General features: G+C 33.5%; 5 protein-coding genes across 7 annotated transcripts; 2 read left to right on the top strand and 3 right to left on the bottom strand.

Annotated features, from left to right (window-relative positions):
• The first annotated feature begins 997 nt into the window (after window positions 1–997).
• On the top strand, window positions 998–9,721 carry whd (carnitine O-palmitoyltransferase whd). Of its 3 annotated transcripts, XM_036377548.2 has the most exons (10): window positions 998–1,211; window positions 4,904–5,083; window positions 5,151–5,888; window positions 5,964–6,502; window positions 6,619–6,684; window positions 7,905–7,964; window positions 8,364–8,496; window positions 8,563–8,811; window positions 8,912–9,271; window positions 9,344–9,721. In XM_036377548.2, the coding sequence occupies exons 2-10, from the start codon at window positions 4,943–4,945 to the stop codon at window positions 9,497–9,499; spliced, it is 2,442 nt and encodes an 813-aa protein (XP_036233441.2). In that variant the 5' UTR covers window positions 998–1,211; window positions 4,904–4,942; the 3' UTR covers window positions 9,500–9,721. The 3 variants fall into 3 exon arrangements, with proteins under 3 accessions (XP_036233441.2, XP_014093292.2, XP_014093291.2); XM_014237817.3 differs by lacking the exon at window positions 6,619–6,684; XM_014237816.3 differs by lacking the exon at window positions 7,905–7,964 and having other exon boundaries at window positions 999–1,211.
• Window positions 9,722–9,873: 152 nt separating this feature from the next.
• On the bottom strand, window positions 9,874–11,229 carry Prp38 (pre-mRNA processing factor 38). The gene is made up of 2 exons (XM_070108167.1): window positions 10,659–11,229; window positions 9,874–10,591 (listed from the first exon to the last, which is right to left on the bottom strand). The coding sequence occupies exons 1-2, from the start codon at window positions 10,979–10,981 to the stop codon at window positions 9,952–9,954; spliced, it is 963 nt and encodes a 320-aa protein (XP_069964268.1). The 5' UTR covers window positions 10,982–11,229; the 3' UTR covers window positions 9,874–9,951.
• Window positions 11,230–11,611: 382 nt separating this feature from the next.
• shrb (charged multivesicular body protein shrub) lies at window positions 11,612–13,465 on the bottom strand. The gene is made up of 5 exons (XM_014237815.3): window positions 13,151–13,465; window positions 12,465–12,642; window positions 12,302–12,399; window positions 12,041–12,232; window positions 11,612–11,976 (listed from the first exon to the last, which is right to left on the bottom strand). The coding sequence occupies exons 1-5, from the start codon at window positions 13,326–13,328 to the stop codon at window positions 11,933–11,935; spliced, it is 690 nt and encodes a 229-aa protein (XP_014093290.1). The 5' UTR covers window positions 13,329–13,465; the 3' UTR covers window positions 11,612–11,932.
• A 1,213-nt stretch (window positions 13,466–14,678) lies between these two features.
• Window positions 14,679–15,961, top strand: Rrp42 (exosome complex component Rrp42). Its single transcript, XM_014237802.3, has 5 exons — window positions 14,679–14,883; window positions 14,939–15,135; window positions 15,197–15,362; window positions 15,418–15,706; window positions 15,758–15,961. Exons 1-5 carry the CDS (start codon window positions 14,827–14,829, stop codon window positions 15,937–15,939), a joined length of 891 nt encoding a protein of 296 aa, XP_014093277.1. The 5' UTR covers window positions 14,679–14,826; the 3' UTR covers window positions 15,940–15,961.
• On the bottom strand, window positions 15,951–17,014 carry EMC7 (ER membrane protein complex subunit 7). Its single transcript, XM_014237803.3, has 3 exons — window positions 16,438–17,014; window positions 16,241–16,369; window positions 15,951–16,179 (listed from the first exon to the last, which is right to left on the bottom strand). The coding sequence occupies exons 1-3, from the start codon at window positions 16,876–16,878 to the stop codon at window positions 16,063–16,065; spliced, it is 687 nt and encodes a 228-aa protein (XP_014093278.1). The 5' UTR covers window positions 16,879–17,014; the 3' UTR covers window positions 15,951–16,062.
• Window positions 17,015–18,194: the final 1,180 nt, after the last annotated feature.

Consider the following 18,194-nt stretch of genomic DNA (forward strand, 5'->3'; position numbering starts at 1 on the left):
GTTTTACAAAAACAAGGATTTACTTTTGTTTACTTTTATCAACATTAATTTACCAAAAGTCGTGCTCTTGTAAAGGAATGTAAACATACGTGTTTGTATGTGACTTGCTTGTGTGTACCTATAAGTAAATATACGTATATGCACATGCATATGTATACTTCAGCATGCTTCACAATAGATACATATGTACTAACTCTAAAGACGAAAAAATGAGCGGTGATGTAAATGTTCATACGTTTGTAAACATGTAGAACAATATATATGTATATATATATATGTGTGTGTAACAATATTCTTATCTTCGAATAAAGTTCTCACCAACAAACTCGGCCAGCAAATAATAACGTATTATTTTTGCGCTTCAAACACATTAAGCCCATTACAAGAGTCCATTAGATACATATAAAAAGTATATTTTAAGATGCATGAAGTACACACAAACGTACTCTTACTTTAAATAAGTCTGTCTATTTTAGTGGTAAACAGGAGAATCGAATTTGCTGTATGCCAAGCAGTAAATCAGACTGGGTTAAGGCCGGTGGAAATTCATATTTATACACGTATGTATGTATGTGTGTGTAAGTGCGGTTCCATGCATATTTTATTAATATAATTTTTAAGCTTATGGCTTTGCGCCATTTTGTTTTAATTATCTGCTATTTTAATTATAATATGTCTAGAAGTCGCTGCCTACACGCAGCTAGCACATACACACAAACACACACATGCACAATGTGGCATATATGCACCAGTTTGTAGCTGAATGCAAGGAGGGTGGTATAGAAGTAACTACTCATTTCTTTGGACTCAATGAATTTCTACAGCAGGTAACAATTGGCTGAGAGGGATGTGCCGAGCCCGCTCGCAAACACACAAATAACGCTTATCATATACATACATACAAGCATATATATACATATATTTCTACATCAATACTTTATACATATATATATATATATAACTATATGCTGTTTAAGATCTAGAGGCTCAATCGTTTTCGCTGGCGGTTAGTAAGCCTTTAGCAGCCAAACGATCAAGTTGGTTCTTTTTAATTGCAGACGAATTAGTTAATACAGGAAAATCAAGTATACTGAAATAAAAGAAAATACGTGGAATTTACATGCAAACATACATACGTATATGTAGATTTAGAGTTGCAGAAAAAATTGAATAAGTTAAACAAAAAACAGATAGTGAGGAGCATAAAAGAAGTAAGTGTAAACAACGGCAAATCACAAATAAACAAGATATAAAACAGCGGCGATAAACAACTAAAGCAAACGCGACCTTCTAAATATGTAATCTAGTTTATGAAAAATATAGTGTGAATGTGCCGAATCGCTGCGGTGGTTTTTCTTCGGTTTGCTACTAGACAAACAAATATATGCAACGTTAAACATACTTGACCGAGTTTTGAACCAACAACAAAGCGCTTGAAATTGCTTTAACTTGTTTTCTAAGTCACACATGTTGAATGTGCGTGTATGTGTGTGCATATATAGGTATATATATATTTACATACATATTGAGCGATAAACACCAATATTTGCGTGTGCATGTGAGCGATATTGTTTGTTGACTGTGTTGTTGCTGCGTAAAGGTGTACTTTTGAACAGTTAAGTCGTTGAAAATTATTCATATTCATATTTTAATATAGACTTAATTGCGTAATAAATATACGACAAGTCAAAACACAATCGAAATGCAAACATACAAACATGTAGCCAATTACATATGACTTTTATATGTCTACATACACACATATGAACCTACATTTGTGTAGAATACCTTTATCAGTTGAATGTTTTGATCCGATTGCCTGCGCGATGGGCTCGTTGTTTATTAAAAAAAAAAACCGGTTTATTCTGTAGTTGTAGCTGCTTTTGGGTTTTGATTTGCCTATTGCCTTTTTGATTTTGTTTATGAGATTTTTATAAGAGAGAGTTAAATAACTGCATTCAATACATGGTTTTAATAGCGTGTGTGTATCTTTGGGAGATTGCAAGTGTGCCCAGTGGGAAAATTATTAGATTATTTTTAGTTATTAACTGAAAGAAAAAATAAATTTAGTTTTCATAATTTTGATAACTAAAAAAAATATCAACCTTAATTTCGTACTTACACCGTTTCTTGGTTGTTTGTGGCGTATTTTTTGAGATTATGCTGAAAAAGTTGCTTCTAGAAACCGGCTGCGCACTGAAAATCAAACAGTTTAGACTTATGTCAACCCTTAAACGATTTATTTGCTTAATATTTAAAAGCTATAAAATAAAAATTATAAACTTACGAACTGAAAATCAATTAGTTCAAATTTGTATCGACTATAAAAAGATTTATTAGTTTAATATTTTGAAGATATAAAATAATTTAGTACAAAAAAATAATAAACATTTTACTTAAGGTTCATTTTAAGAGGTGTCTGCAGCATATTCTCGGCTTCTCGGCTTTTTGAACACAAAACTAGCTGTTTTGGTCCACAATTGTACAAGATTTCAGTTTTTATTTTGAAATAATATTTTACTGCTTCTATGGTAAAATATGTGATCGACAAACTAATTGGGATTGCTCTATTGAATTATTGTAGTTTCTCTCTTTTAAACCAATTGTTTGTTCTATTCTTAACTCACAAAGAACTGCCGGGTAATAAACGGCCTGCCTAGTATACATTTCATTAATTTCATAGCTAAACAAAAATAAATGAGATTTATTAAAGCAATAGAGAATACAGAAATATATTTATTTTGGTGAGAACTTAGAATGTAGCGGCAAGAGTCCAAATTCGTCCAGCTTATGACAGATTTGTCACACTTTAACGAAAGTGTAATTAATATTTATACAATATTATAAATTATTTTACCCAATTTTCCATCCGTTTTACGTCCCATGAACCAAACAAATTGACGTGAAAAGAACGTATTCAGAAGTTTTTCTGACGGTAGAGAGGTACGAAATGGGTATATGCAAACCTGCAAATATTGTTTTCTATTCATGAAGCTATGCATCTTCCCCTGAGAACGTGCTATTTTCACCACAGGGCATGAATGAATACGTAAACATTCACTTGCGCTCTGCAACATAGTTATATATGTATGTATGTGCATGTGCACGTATACAAAACCTGTATATGTGTATATGAAAATAAATAGAGAAACAAATTCTCCAAAAACGCCACCTATTAAGAGTGGTGGAGGCAAAAAACTTGAATTTGGACTTTGCACCTTTGTGAACAACAAATTAAGCGCAGTAACTGTAATAGCGTGTGTGTGTGTGTATGTGAACACATATGTATGTACGTATATGTGAGTGTATTGATTCAGTGAGGAAAAAATAAATAAATATCTTTCAACTTTATGATACAACAAACAATTGGGAAAAGTAAAGCACGCGGTTACATACATGTATATATGTATGTATGTATGTACATATTTGCTTCGATATTTTCATAACAACTACGCTTTTTCTAAGCGCAATTCTATTTATCGGTTTAATTAACGATTTGTTTTGAGTAAAATAATACAATTAATGCGGGAAATAATAATATATTTTATGGCAGAAGTTTGCGGTGTAACATATGTATATATATACATACTTATGTATATATGTACATTCATACATGCACGTGTATATTAATATAATTTATTTATATTTGTACTATGTATAATATATATACAGGAATATACAGTTACGACTTATCAACACATTATCACTGAAAATGTTATAAGAAATTAGATTAGACATTTTCATGTGATCTCTAAATGGGTCAGAAATTTTAAATGTGTTGAAGAATTAGAATTGAGTGTCAGGAAATGAGCATCTTAAATAAAAAATAACTGTTTTAGTTACCGAAATTAATTTGTTGTCATGAAACTACGTACTATAGCATATATACATGCATATATTTCTGCAATTCTAAGCAAGTCAGCTGTTTTTGCATTATTGCACATTATTATTTAAATCGTACATTGCAAGTATAAAAAAAAATAAATTAATTAATATAAATTTTAAGGTTGAAAAACTGGAGGCGAGTTTATAGCGTTGAAAATAATGTTTTTTATGAAGTTTGATAAAAACTTTTTTTTTTTGCAATGAAAAGCTATAAATAGATTCTGCAGCTAGATACCGGATATTGCATTGACTACGTTTTTTAATACTCGTTGTTAGAAAACAACAAATAGTAGCATATATTTCAGCGCACATAAACAACTACCAGCTGTTTCCACACCACTACTGCTAAAGCAGCGAAAATGCATAATTTCGAAATAACGGTATTAAATATTCATTTATATCGGATAGAATCTGCATATATTGGTTAAATAGGAAGAAAATCGATTTCCTAACGTTTGTTTCGAAGAAAAGCGCAAAATTTATGTTAAATAATATTAGTTCCACAAAAATTAGGTGGGCGGTTTCTATGTATCATTGCTACTTCAACTTCAAAAACGTTTATGTTTTACCGCCAAGCTTGGGACGAAAAATTCAAAATTAAACCGTCTTTTCATTATAATTGTGAAAAGTTCTGGACTTATCTTATAAGAAAATATGTTCTAAAAATAAGATGGTTTAATCTAACTGAATAATACTAATTTTTTGAATATTTAAATATTATGAAATTTTTATTTTCAATGAAAAATATTTTTAATGGACCTGATTCGCATTTATTTAGTAAAAATAGTTTGTATTGCCACTGAGTACTTACCTTATTGTCTTTGGTAGAAAATTTAGAGGTTAGAGTCAAAGTCATCTAGCTGTAGTAATAATGAGTTAAAATGTTGTTGCTGTAAAAGTTACAAGCGGGTAAATCTTACAAAGACAATACTTTTAATGACGATTACCAAACCGCTTATAAAATTTCAGTGCATACAAATTAACCGATTTATTTATTGTTTTTTGGTTTATCCCTCAGATTGAAATTATTTTGTGAGCGGCTTAATTTGCCTGTACAATGGCTGAAGCCCATTCTGCTGTGGCATTTTCCTTCGCCATCACCCACGAAGGCTTCGACATCAACTATGACCAGGAGGTACTCAATCTCGTCTGGAATTCCGGTGTGCGTTCGTGGAAGAAACGCATAGCACGTGCACGGGTATGTCTTCTACGCACTTTCTTCACCCGAACGAATTTTGCAAAAACACCTAAATTTCTAATTACAGAACGGCATACGTAACGGTGTTTATCCGGCGCACATACAAAGCTTATGGCTCATTACGGCCATTGCCATGGGATTGCATTTCTCTGGATTTGCAGTACCATTCGATCTCGTTCATCGGATTTTGGTGCATCTGCCAGCCAATACAGTTAATTGGCAAGTGACGGCGTGCTTTGGCGCAGCGCTAATTATTTGGCTATCCATATGCTTCACCATGCGTTACACGCTCAAATTGCTGTTAATGTACAAAGGTTGGATGTATGAATCGCGAGCGCCGGGCAGTAAAGTGTCGTTGAAAACCAAAGTGTGGGCGGGAGTGGTTAAAGTACTATCCAGTTGGAATACACCAGGTCTCTATAGCTTTCAAGGTTCACTGCCGAGACTACCGGTGCCGGCATTGCACGACACAATGCAACGGTATTTACGTTCTGTGCGTCCTCTACTCGATGATGAAAATTACTCACGTATGGAAGGTTTGGCCAAGGAATTCGAGAGCACAATTGGCAAGAAATTACAATGGTATCTCACTTTGAAAAGTTGGTGGGCCACCAATTACGTTTCCGATTGGTGGGAGGAATATGTTTATCTGCGCGGACGTAGTCCTTTGATGATCAATAGCAACTTCTATGGCACTGATGCGATATTTATGAATTTGACTAATAATCAAGCAGCGCGCGCAGCTAATGTTGTTTATTTGTTGTTGGGATTCAGACGTTTGATCGAACGCCAAGAATTGCAGCCGGTAAGTAATACAAATTATGCATAAAAATATTATACGAGTATACTATTTCACATAAATGCTCTACACTCCACACAGATAATGGTGCAAAGCATGATACCGCTTTGTTCGTGGCAATACGAACGCACTTTCAATACGGTGCGCGTGCCCGGTTTAGAAACAGACCGCATCGTTCATTATCGCGATTCCAACCACATTGTTGTACTGCATAAAGGACGTTACTTCAAGGTGGTTATCTATTATAAAGGTCGTATTTTGCGACCATGTGAGATACAAATACAAATGGAAGAAATTTTGAACTCCAAAGCCACACCGTTACCCAGTGAGGAGCACTTGGCTGCGTTGACCACAATGAATCGTTCGAAATGGGCTGAGATACGTAATGCACATTTTGCGCGTGGCGTAAATCGCGTTTCACTTAATCTCGTAGAGTCGGCTGCCTTTGTGCTGTCTTTAGATGATGAACCTTATGAATTTGATTTGGCACATCCTGAATTATTGGATAAATTTGGCAAAACATTATTGCATGGCAACGGTTACAATCGCTGGTTCGACAAAAGCTTTACGGTGTGTGTTGGTACCAACGGTCGCGTGGGCTTTAATGCCGAACACACTTGGTAAGTATGTTACGCTTTAAAGTAGTTTGTAGATTTTCAACACATTTCAAAATATCGCAATTATTGCTATGATAAAACTTTCTTGCAACTTGTAAAAATGTTAAACCTTTTAAAAGGGCCGATGCTGCTGTAATGGCTCACGTATGGGAGAATCTTGTTATGGACGATGCGACCACCAACGGGTAAACAAGATTCCTTATGTTAAAGTAGAAAAGACGTGCTGATTGCGCAAGTCTTAAACTTGAACAATTGTTGTACAATAATTTTATATTGTAAAATGGTGAAGGTCTTCTATTTAATACTTTCTGCGCACCTGTTTGGTATTTGGTTAGCTTTATTGACAGTTTACTTTGAAATTTCCCACTTACTACTTTTTAAATGTGTCTGCTTCAACTTGTACTTAAACAGCATTTTTGATTATTATCCGTGTATGATTTTAAAACTAAAGGTATTACTTTTTCAGCATGACTTGAGCTTCCTTTCCTCACGTTAATATTTGTATGTAGGTACATATTTATATACGTATGTATGTACACATATAAACACAAACAATAGTGATGAAACCTTTAAGAATACACTTACAGTATTATAAGTCTTCTATTATATTTTCTAAAGCTGCGACAACCTAGTTAAAATTAGATTTATGTATATACATATATCCTTACTGACCTTGAAGCATGTTGGAAGCTGCCATGTCCAGTGTATACTATTGTTAATTGCAATATGAATTCTGCTCAAAAATTCAATCGGTAACGATGTGCAAACAGATTCCAAACGTGTGTTTCTTCTAATATACAAGTATGTATTTGCTTCTGTTCGCTAACATAGTGCTAATTAAGATTTGTACTTCGGAATCGTTTTGAACAAATACGGCTAAAATTTAAACTAATCTCTACATTAAACACTCTTTAAATTCGTTGAGCACTTAACTTTGTTTCTTACCTTGAATTTAATACCAACTCTGTGTACTACATATTTTATTTAAATATAAATACAGCGTAAGCAAGCACTTCAATCTGTCAAAAAGATATGAAAGACCAAAATGGCTGATCTTGTCAACTTACATATTACGTGCATACAGAATCCTTTGAGAAATCAAATGTACAAACCTGCATACATAAAAACACTTCAACTGTATAGCAGCATTCGTAAGAAAATTAAATCAAGCGCTCATAATGGCCAACATGTGTATCAACCTGTTACTCTCAGCGTATTAAATATTTAAAAAATATTTTTTCAGAAAAGTTAAGCAAGCCTTTCGCAAAAATTAAAGTATTGTCAATATTGCAGCATAAACAATTTCACACTTACATACATATAAATGCATTTGAATCTTTGTAAATATGTATGCCGAAACTTATTGAATGCTGTTTCAAGTAATATTTCTTTCCAAATATTTTAGGGCTGATGCACCGGTTATGGGTCATCTTTGGGAATATATTTTCGGTGATGATATATATGGGTAATAGATTTGTGCACCAACATAAATACCATCACATGTTTATATGTAATGTATTTGCTCACTAAATGTTCTAATATGTAATTGTGCTTGGTTTTGTGGTTGTTTACATTATGCTTAAGGTTAATTAGTTAGTAGTTGTTTAAAATTAATCGCTTTGTAACCACTTTTTATTTTTGTGCTTGTGTAATAAGTAAATATAGTAGAAGTAGTTTGAAAAACAACAAACGACATTAACAAAAAAGTATTTATGTACATATGCATGTATGTGTATATAGTATTGTAGACTTCTTCACAGCAGAAACTTTTGTCTCGCCTTCGTTAAATGGTCTAACGTAGCATGCATTTTTACATACATTTGCTAAATATACATATCAAAACTTATTTATGTATATATACTAGATATGATGAGGCTGGAAATACAAAGGGAATACCCGAATTTCAGCCACCGCCACCCACACGTTTGAGTTGGGATCTCACGGCTTTGCAACCACAAATTGAAGAGGCGACGCTGGATGCGACCAAACTTATAAATGTAAGTCCCTTCATATATGCATACACACAGCTACATATATATATTAATAAAACTTTATACATCTAGGATGTGGACCTACGCATTCTTGTACATAACGAGTATGGAAAAGGTTTCATGAAAAAGTGTCGATTATCTCCCGATGCGTATATACAAATGGCCTTACAGTTAGCTTACTACCGTGACGCTGGTCGATTCTCATTAACATATGAAGCATCTATGACACGCCTGTTCCGTGAAGGTCGTACAGAAACCGTGCGTCCATGTACAATTGAATCAGCGGCTTGGGTTAAGGCAATGCAGGACAGTAATACAACAGTAAGTGAATAATTTTATTATTTTGGAGATATCCTTATACATTCTCTTAAATAATACTTTCATTGTTTCAATTGTTTAACTCTTTTCTGATTTTGTCTAGAGCGAGGAGCGCGTAAAGCTTTTACAGAAGGCGTGTGATCGTCATCAGTTGGGCTATCAAGATGCCATGTGTGGGCGTGGTATTGATCGGCATCTGTTTTGTCTTTACGTAGTTTCTAAATATCTAGAAGTTGACTCGCCATTCCTCAATGAGGTATTGAGCGAGCCATGGCGCTTGTCTACCAGTCAAACGCCGCACGGACAAACGCCGAAAATGGATTTAAAGAAACATCCAAACTGTATAAGCTCAGGTGGCGGTTTTGGACCGGTCGCTGACGACGGCTACGGTGTATCATATATTATAGCGGGCGAAAACTTAATATTCTTCCACATATCAGCTAAATTAAACTGCAAGCAGACGGTGAGTAGAGTGTGGAGTGGAATTTTTATATTTATAAAAGTTTAAATTTTCATATTTTCTGTTGTATTTTAGGATGTTCATCGCTTTGGTGATAATATCTGTAAAGCATTGGCCGACATACGCGCAATGTTCGAGGATCATTTTAAAAAGCAATTATGCCAAGGAGAATCTAATACCAAGAACGGGACTGCCTCAACGAAGCCAAATATGGCGAAATTAGTGAAATAACTTTAACATGCATACTGAAATTATTGTTAGAACTTTTAGAACTTAGTTGTAAGTGTTAAAATATGATAGTTGATTTGTATCATAATTATATTTTTTATATACCGTAAGTTAAAGCTATGAAGTCAAATTATTGATTTTCTCAAAACGTGAGCAATCTTAAGACGTTATTTTTTAAATTTATTTTAAGAAATTTAATAAAGCGAAACAAAATATAAAAATTTATGTATTGAATTTGATCAAATTATTTTTCCATATATCGGATAGAAATTATTTGAAACGACATATAATAATCCTTATAAGGACACATCATCTTAACTCTTTAACAGATCTTATAGTTAAAGTATCAGCAGATAATATCCAATAATTAATCAAAATTTAGCTCTTTTTGTTGTTTTTATACTATTTTGTGTATTTTTTTTATTTTATTACATACATACATACATATAAAGTGCTTAATGCCGCCTTCTATCCCGATCATTTCGAGAATCGCGGTTGTCGTAACGCCGATCTTTATAATCGTCTCGCCTGTAGTCATCTCTATAATCATCACGTCCACCACGATAATTATTTGTTCCGCCAGAACGATCATCCCAATGGCGATTACTGCTTGATGACGAACTTACACCAAATCGATCTCTCTCTCGATCGCGTTCACGTTGTCGACTATAATCTTCTAACTCGTTATCATAATCACGAGCACGACCAGTTCTTTGGTCACGCGCAGCAACAGGACTACGCGATCGTGAACGAGAGTTATCTTTGCGTGATCTTTTCTTAGAAGAAAACGATGATTTATTTTTGTCATCATCTCGATCTACACCACCCTCTTCATCGCTAACCACATCATCATCTAAGTCCTCATCGAGGGAGGATATTTTCGGTTCTAGTTCATTATTTTCCTCAAGTACTGTACGTTTTTGTATACGCGGTAATATTATATCACACACACGATCACTACGGAGTAACTCATCTATAAAGTCATCCATGTGAACAATTTCATATTGGCCTGCCCTATTTTGGCGACGGAGCTTACGATTATCGTTATATAATGGTTCCAAGTACTTGTAACAATCCAAAGCGCTTCCAGTGAGACTATGAATGTAAAAAGAAAAAATAATTTTTTTCCTTTCAATTCATATAATTTTTTTTATGAACTTACCGTAAATAAAACGCTCCCAGTGCACGAACGTATTTAAACTCTTCATTCTTTATAAACTCCACCACAATATCCTTTTCGGGTTGAATTTGTAGCATTTTAAGTGTAAGACAAAGAAATTGTGTTGGCTTTATATTACCGCCGTAAACACCACCGATGAATCGAAGCTCCATAGCTTTATCCACCAAAAGTTCGGCGGTGAGCGCGAAGCATTGTTCCTTCCAATATTTCGAATCGTAAATGCGAGAACGTATAATTTTCTCAACAAGATATTGTGGATTTGTTCCATGGATATTTTTAGCTTCTTTAACTGTACGATTTGCCATTATTTTAATAAAAACTCATTTACTCTCGCATTCTTAACCGTTTTAATGTGATTATTTTGTTTTGGTTGTGAATAGTGTTGTTCAGAAGTCATCGATAACTTTATATATCGACGTCTGTCAAATAGTTACCGAAAACTTAAGATGTATTCACACGTGTTTGTTGGAAAGACTGAACAAGCTCCGTGTTTGTTTGTTAATTAATTGTTGATATCAATAGTTCACAAAAAAGTAAATATATCAGTAATTTCAATTTTTTCGTGTGTATGCAATTATTTTAAAAGTTTTTATGATTAGTTGGTTATTTTACCAGCAGTTTTTTATAGTTCTTTATTAAGATCTATCACTATTAAACACGCAAAAAAAAAATTCCACAGGCAGTATTCGAAACTGATACACTGTAATTTAGTGTATTTAAATAAAATTATCTTCAATCTAAAATATTTTTTTCACGGATTCAATTCTAGTTGGCAAAAAATGAAGATAAGCCCTTGTGGTTGCTTTATTTTAATATACCTTAATTACAAGAAGGCAATATATTAAAAATAATAATAATAATTGTTCTGCCGCCGGGATAGCAGTGAGATGTATCTAGCTTTATATATGTCCTAATCAAAGAATGTACACACGTCATTATTAAAGCATAAATGTAGCGAGATATTCTTTATCACAATTTTGACTTCGTAAAACATATTTACCAATACAACACTATTCCTGCAAGCATAAAGTAAAATACAAATAGGCGTTATGTGTTTCAAAATTAAAAATTAATATTTTTCCCATTAGCAAGCAACTGGAAATAGTATTTGGTAAAGTATTTATGTGTAGATTATTTTACTTTTCCATCTAGTTTCGTACGATAATAGAATCAACCACTGCGCATTTTTTATTTAAATTCAAGTTGCTAATCCATACACAGATGTCACACCATGGTTAAAGAGAATTATAAACTAATCAATTGGCCCAAGCAAGCAACTGTTTCATGTCTGGGTCATTATCTGTAAAACAGTAAAAGCCTCATTCGATTTTTTATTGCAATTTCCAGCATAACAAAATATTTACCATCATTTTCCTGTGCTGTCGAAGCAGGTGCAGTGGCTTTCTTTTTCTCAGGAATTTTCTCCGGCATTTCGTCGGCTGGTACTTCGGGTAATGTAACATTTGGCTCCGGTATGCCAATAACTTTTTTATCGAACTCTTCTTGTTCTAATTCATCCAATTCACGCTCCAGATCTTCATCATCAAGGTCAGCACCTGCATATTAAATATAGAAGTTAGCGTAAGACAACAGCGATACTTTCATGCTATTGTTAGTATACGAACCAAAAGCAACTGGATTTGATATAGCATCGGAGATTTCACGGGCCACATCTTGTTGCTCGGCAATATCATCCATCATATCATGAACGTTATCCACATCCCTGAAATATGATAAAAAGGATCATTGACGAATTTGATAGAAATTAAAAAATATTTGTGAACTAACATATTTTTATGTGCGGCTTTGAGTGCATCAGCCGCATTTTTCATTGTTGTCAAGACGGCGGTATTTGTATTAGCACTTTCCAATGCTTCGCGTTGCATTTCAATAGTCGAAAGCGTTCCATCAATTTGTTGTAGCTGTTTTTCGAGGCGCTTCTTTTTCTTAAGCGCTTGTAATGCAACTGAAAATTTAAAGAAATAAGTATAGTGTATTGGAAAATATATAAATGCTGAATAATATATTAAGAGTTTTTATAATTTAACATTGTTTAATAATTCATTTGCCTATAGGTGTACGAATACATACATATGTAGCAAGTTTACCAATGTTCATTATAAAACGTCAGAAGATAATTTTAAATTGCCGTGGTGTTTCTTGGTTGGACACATAATTTTTGTGCATAAAAAATATATATTGATTAAATAGTTTTATATTTAACATTACGTTCTAATCATTGGTAGAAATAGATGAATTCCGGAATGGGATGAATAGTACCCACAGTTGTAGCATTATTTTAAGAAAATGGAAGGAAGAAGACAAAAAAGAGATGTTTAATAGTCAACAATGAGTCATTTCTTCTTCTCTGTTGACAATTGGTAAGAGATACGCAATTTACATGAACATTCTATAAATGTTCTAATGGTTGTAAAATAATAATTCCTTTCACTGCAATACAGTAAAAATCTCACCTCTTTTGTTTTTCGATGCATTCTTCCTGGCAATGTTCAGTTCTTCTTCTATCTTTGACTCTAGAAATTCCTGTTTCTTAATAAGCATATTCTCCGTCTCGCGCAGTTTCTGTATGGCTTCGCCTGTGGTGGGCGCCACATCCTTTTTGCCACCAAACATTTTCCCGAAGAAACTCATTTTTCTCAACTTTATCTTTTTTACACACTTAAAAATAAGAATATATCAATATTTGGATAATTTTACTCCAATTACAACTTTTCTGCTTTCTTTCTATATAAAAAATATTTTTCGTTTTGACATTGAGTGCGTCATCGCCATCGTTGCCATATCGTTGTGTACGTCTTATCTCTTTTTTGTGGTTGTGTCAAAAGCTACCAGTGTTGCCGACATTAATTCCCTACACAGTACAATATATCAATATGAATCGAAAATTTTAACATTATGCTACTATGGATAATAACATAGAAAGAAGTTCAAAGTTTAAGAAAGTTTTTCACTTAATAGTTATGTTGATACAATTTCTAATTTATTGTATTTCTTTACAGCGTTTGTAATTATTGAAAACTATGTCTGTTGCTGTTTTGCTTTGTATTGTTTTGTCTCTATTTTCAGATTGTAAATCAGACAAAATCATCAAAATATATGCAGAAAATGTATGAAAAAACAGCTGATTTTGACATTATGGATTAAAATACCTTTTTGTAAGAGGAAGCACGCTTCGTATCGACACAGCCTTGTATAGATAGATAGATTAATATCGAGGTATGCACCGCGACCTATGGTCTATTGTGCCGTTCCCTAAGTCAAATCGTATCATCTAGGCCCAGCATGTTGATAAATTCCAAAATTCTGCTGGGGGCTAGTGAGGCGATACAATCCCTGTGTGGAAACATGGATCCCAGGACCTTGATTCTGCGTCTGCAGACTGCTGTGCAGTTCATCAGCAGATGTTCAGGGGGTTCCGGCTCTATGTCGCAGAACCGGCAGTTTGCAGAAGAAGCTATGCCCATGTTGAAGAGGTGCTTCTTAAGCCTGCAGTGGCCGGTGTAGAAAGCGACAAGTAGCCGGAATTTGTTCCTTGGGAGACAGCCTTGTATATTTGCATTATGTATGAGAGTTGTTTGGGAAGGCCGTTAAGTAGGAAGTTAGTTAACTCAACCGAAAGAAGGAGTCGGAAGGAGTTAAGACGTTGAGTTAACCAAAACTATCCTGACAGTTGCTAACTAGACATTGAAAAAACCTTAATAAATTTACTGGACTTGTTTATTTTGTTTTGGTATTTTTTGTTAAATAGTGAATAATTGTGAATTCGAAATTGTAAACACAATGTAAACATTGTTTTAATTGCAGCATAGAATATTCATTAATAATTAAAATATATCTAGGATAAACTTTAAATAATGCTCTTAACAGTTAACGGATAAAACACTGCTGTTCCTATTGTCACATGTACGGTAATACATCGATAATAATAAAACATCGATAAAATCGTACACATATGGTGAAACACGATAGCTTTATTTTTTATTTCACATTTTATGATCTCAAGCAACTTGTGGTCAACATTAAAAACAAATAATTGTTTAATTATTTTTGTTTCTTTTGTCACAAACGATTGACTTCAACTGATAAAATAATAAAACAATTTAATTTTGGAATATTTCTTTAATTAAAAATGGCAAATATTTCTTTAAGTGAAGCGGAGAAAACTTTTATATTACACGGCGTGGAGGTGGTTATTTTTTGGTAAATAATAATTTATGTTATTACAATCTCGAAGTTTGCAGGAGGACTTTCGTTGCGATGGGCGATCACGACGAGACTATCGGCCAATGGAACTGGAAACCGATTTGGTTAGTAATGCCAGCGGTTCTGCCAGATTACGTTTGGCAAACACCGATGTATTAGTTGGAATTAAAACCGAAATTGATAAACCAAATTATTTAACACCAGATCAAGGAAAAATAGAGTTTTTCGTCGATTGGTAATTATTATTTCATAATAAAAGGTTTGTCAGTTTATTAATTTGTCAATATATATATTAGTTCTGCAAACGCTGCTCCAGAATTCGAAGGACGTGGTGGTGAGGAATTGGCTTTAGAGTTGGCCGATACTTTAACAAATGCATATGAGTCTCCAAAAGCCTTTAATTTGAAAACCCTTTGTATATTACCGGGTCAACAATGCTGGAAACTTTTCGTCGATATTTTGGTAAATTAATTAAATATCCTTCAAAAAATGTTAAGCTTATATACATTTTTTTTAGATTTTAGAATGTGGAGGAAATTTGTTCGATGCAGTTTCTTTGGCAGCGAAGGCAGCTTTATTTAACACAAAAATACCACGTGTGACGGCGGCGCTTATGGATGCTGGAGAAGCCGAATTATTAATATCGGATGATCCATATGATTGTACTCGTATTCAAATTGAAAACTTGCCTATTCTGGTAACAGTGTGCAAAATTGGTGATTCGTGTGTTGTAGATCCTTCAGCAGAGGAAGAACAGTGTAGCATTGCAAGCGTTGTAGTCGGCGTTTCAAAAAGAAATGGAAAAAGTAAGAGCTTTAAATTCGAAATTGCTTCTTCTTAAATCTCTTCTCTTTTAGATTATACATCTAACGTGCATACAATTGGAGAAGGTTCTTTGCACAAGGATACCATGCATAATTGCATATTACTGGGTCTATCAGCCGCTGAAAACTTAAATAACGAGTTGTTAAAAGCATTGAAACTCGAAGAAAGCCGTGTAGGTTCTAAACGCCGAAATATCATAGGTTTTCTTAAATAAAATGACAAAAATATAAACCCAAGTACGCTGATAATTTATTTGAGGCTCTTAATACTTCCATAAACTTTACATAATTTTTTTATAATGGGAAATTAGGTTTAATATAATAAATCCTATTTTGTATTAGTTCCGCTTTTTGTTTTGTTTGGTTGAAATTGGCTTCTTTTCCTTCTCGGGTGGTTTGGCGCCCGAGAAAAACGATGTGATCATTTCGCTGATCTCTGGCATCTCGTTACTCACCTATTCAATGAGCATACAAATATTATTAACATAAGAACAGATTTAAGGTTTATGTACTTACTTTTGGAAATTGAATATTTTCAATTTCCTTTTTAGTCTCTGGATCATTGATCATTTTAGGCAGAACAAGCATAACTAAAAGTGGTAGTACCATCATCAAGACCATTGGATTGAACAAAAAATCTGTGATCTGTTAGTAGGAGAAAAATTTGTCAATGATGTTGTACTTATATGGTATCGTAAGATGTTGCACTTTACCTTCCATTGCTCACGTGTCTGGAAGTACTTGAAACGAGTAAAAGCTTTAAGTTTCAAAGGATATGGCACTTGTATGATTTGTGAAGGCTGAACATAGTTTACTTTACGAGCACGGAATTTACCCTTGGGATTAATCTCCACACGTACTGGCTCATAATAATAATCGGGGTTGTGTACTTCTAACACATAACTTCCGGAGGGTACACTGCTTATAATAAATGTACCATCATCTCGTAAAAACCCTTTATATTCACCACCATTTATAGATATTGAAGTTTCAGATTGCCCTTTGCTTTGTGTCTCCGGAGCAAACACTTTTCCTTCAATTGTAAAAAGGCCAGCTAATTCCTCGCTCAGATCGTCTTGACCAATCACCAATTCTGATTTGCTGATACTAAACAGAAAAGACAGAAGCAGCCATATTATTCGAGACCGGGTCATCTTTTTAAATTTCACTATATATTTTCTCCCAAATTGCTATTATGTCGATTTAACAATAAATTGTTAACCAAATAAAATCACAAGAAAATTGTGCTGATATTTTAATTTGATGAGTTTCGATATTAGCCTCTCGATATATTTATAATATCGTAAGTCATATGATGCAAGCGTTGCCATTTTTGAATAATTAAGTAGCATTAAATTAAATCGTTAAATGTCCTAATACAAATTCTTCTGAAATTATATTTCGTAAAATAATATATTATAAAATAATTTAATTATTTTATTTATATAAGACTTTCACTCTTTTATTAAACAAATGATTGTGAAAATTATAGTCAGTATATTATTACTTATATGATTATGACCCTTTCGTCGCTTATTATCGGCAAATTCTCTTTTCACACGAGCAAATTGAGTCGGAGAATTTTCCGCATTCCCTCCACTTAATGTCCGCGGTGCACAAAACATTTTGAATTACTTTCCTGATTCAACCTTTTCTAAAACATTTCAATTGTATTATGCATATTTGCATATATATACATGGTACATACAAAAAACTGATTTTATTATCTGAAAATTATCTTCAAATTTTCGAACATGTCGAAACCGAGCGCAATTGCAAGGAAAGAATTTCAAAATAAGAAATAATGCCGCATTGCGACAACGAGCTGTTACGAATACGAACACAAAGCGTGTCAACGTAAGCACGAGCGCCATAGTCTTTTCGTGTTTCTTCATTATCCCCTCCCCTACAAAAACCAGTTTCCGCGATAAAAGAGTCCTTGTTTGAACACAGGAAGTAGTCAAGTGGAGTACCAAGTTTTGAAATGTTATGTGGTCGATGTTTTATAGCAATAAAATAATATCGATATTAATAAGAAAATCTCTTCCATTTGATATTAAATATAATGCGGTTTTAAGCATGAAATAATATTGATAAACATATTCATGTATTTTAAAAATATTTTGAACAACTGATTTGTTAACAAATTTATACTTATTATTGTTAGTTATTGTTGAAATATCGCATTTGTACATTTCTCTATATTCTTCGTTTTTACATTTCGAAGAAGAAGTAAGTGTACAAACGGATCCGGATGTATAAGATATGTCAGTACAGCAGGATTTTTCAAAACTATTTTGGGAAATTTTAAGCAGCTACACAAAGGAAAAAAACAATTTAAGTTTAGAATTTGCTGCCTCTGTTCACAATTAGAACTAGAAGTTGGCTTATTCATTCAATCAAGGCAAGTGTGATGGACCGAGACTTATGACAGATGTTTAATTAGGTTGGTGCTTTAATAGTAACCATA

The sequence above is a fragment of the Bactrocera oleae genome, chromosome 4, assembly GCF_042242935.1.
Source record: "Bactrocera oleae isolate idBacOlea1 chromosome 4, idBacOlea1, whole genome shotgun sequence".
Classification (NCBI taxonomy): domain Eukaryota; kingdom Metazoa; phylum Arthropoda; class Insecta; order Diptera; family Tephritidae; genus Bactrocera; species Bactrocera oleae.

Coding starts and splice junctions, on each gene's coding strand:
- EMC7 (XM_014237803.3), bottom strand. CDS start 16,878: ATGACCCGGTCTCGAATAATATGGCTGCTTCTGTCTTTTCTGTTTAGT. Junction 16,370..16,437: donor AGACACGTGAGCAATGGAAG/GTAAAGTGCAAC, acceptor TCCTACTAACAG/ATCACAGATTTTTTGTTCAA. Junction 16,180..16,240: donor AAAATATTCAATTTCCAAAA/GTAAGTACATAA, acceptor CTCATTGAATAG/GTGAGTAACGAGATGCCAGA.
- whd (XM_036377548.2), top strand. CDS start 4,943: ATGGCTGAAGCCCATTCTGCTGTGGCATTTTCCTTCGCCATCACCCAC. Junction 6,503..6,618: donor TTTAATGCCGAACACACTTG/GTAAGTATGTTA, acceptor ACCTTTTAAAAG/GGCCGATGCTGCTGTAATGG. Junction 8,812..8,911: donor TGCAGGACAGTAATACAACA/GTAAGTGAATAA, acceptor GATTTTGTCTAG/AGCGAGGAGCGCGTAAAGCT.
- shrb (XM_014237815.3), bottom strand. CDS start 13,328: ATGAGTTTCTTCGGGAAAATGTTTGGTGGCAAAAAGGATGTGGCGCCC. Junction 12,643..13,150: donor TGCATCGAAAAACAAAAGAG/GTGAGATTTTTA, acceptor TTAAATTTTCAG/TTGCATTACAAGCGCTTAAG. Junction 11,977..12,040: donor GACAGCACAGGAAAATGATG/GTAAATATTTTG, acceptor ACTGTTTTACAG/ATAATGACCCAGACATGAAA.
- Prp38 (XM_070108167.1), bottom strand. CDS start 10,981: ATGGCAAATCGTACAGTTAAAGAAGCTAAAAATATCCATGGAACAAAT. Junction 10,592..10,658: donor CTGGGAGCGTTTTATTTACG/GTAAGTTCATAA, acceptor TTACATTCATAG/TCTCACTGGAAGCGCTTTGG.
- Rrp42 (XM_014237802.3), top strand. CDS start 14,827: ATGGCAAATATTTCTTTAAGTGAAGCGGAGAAAACTTTTATATTACAC. Junction 14,884..14,938: donor TTATATTACACGGCGTGGAG/GTGGTTATTTTT, acceptor CGAAGTTTGCAG/GAGGACTTTCGTTGCGATGG. Junction 15,136..15,196: donor ATAGAGTTTTTCGTCGATTG/GTAATTATTATT, acceptor TATATATATTAG/TTCTGCAAACGCTGCTCCAG.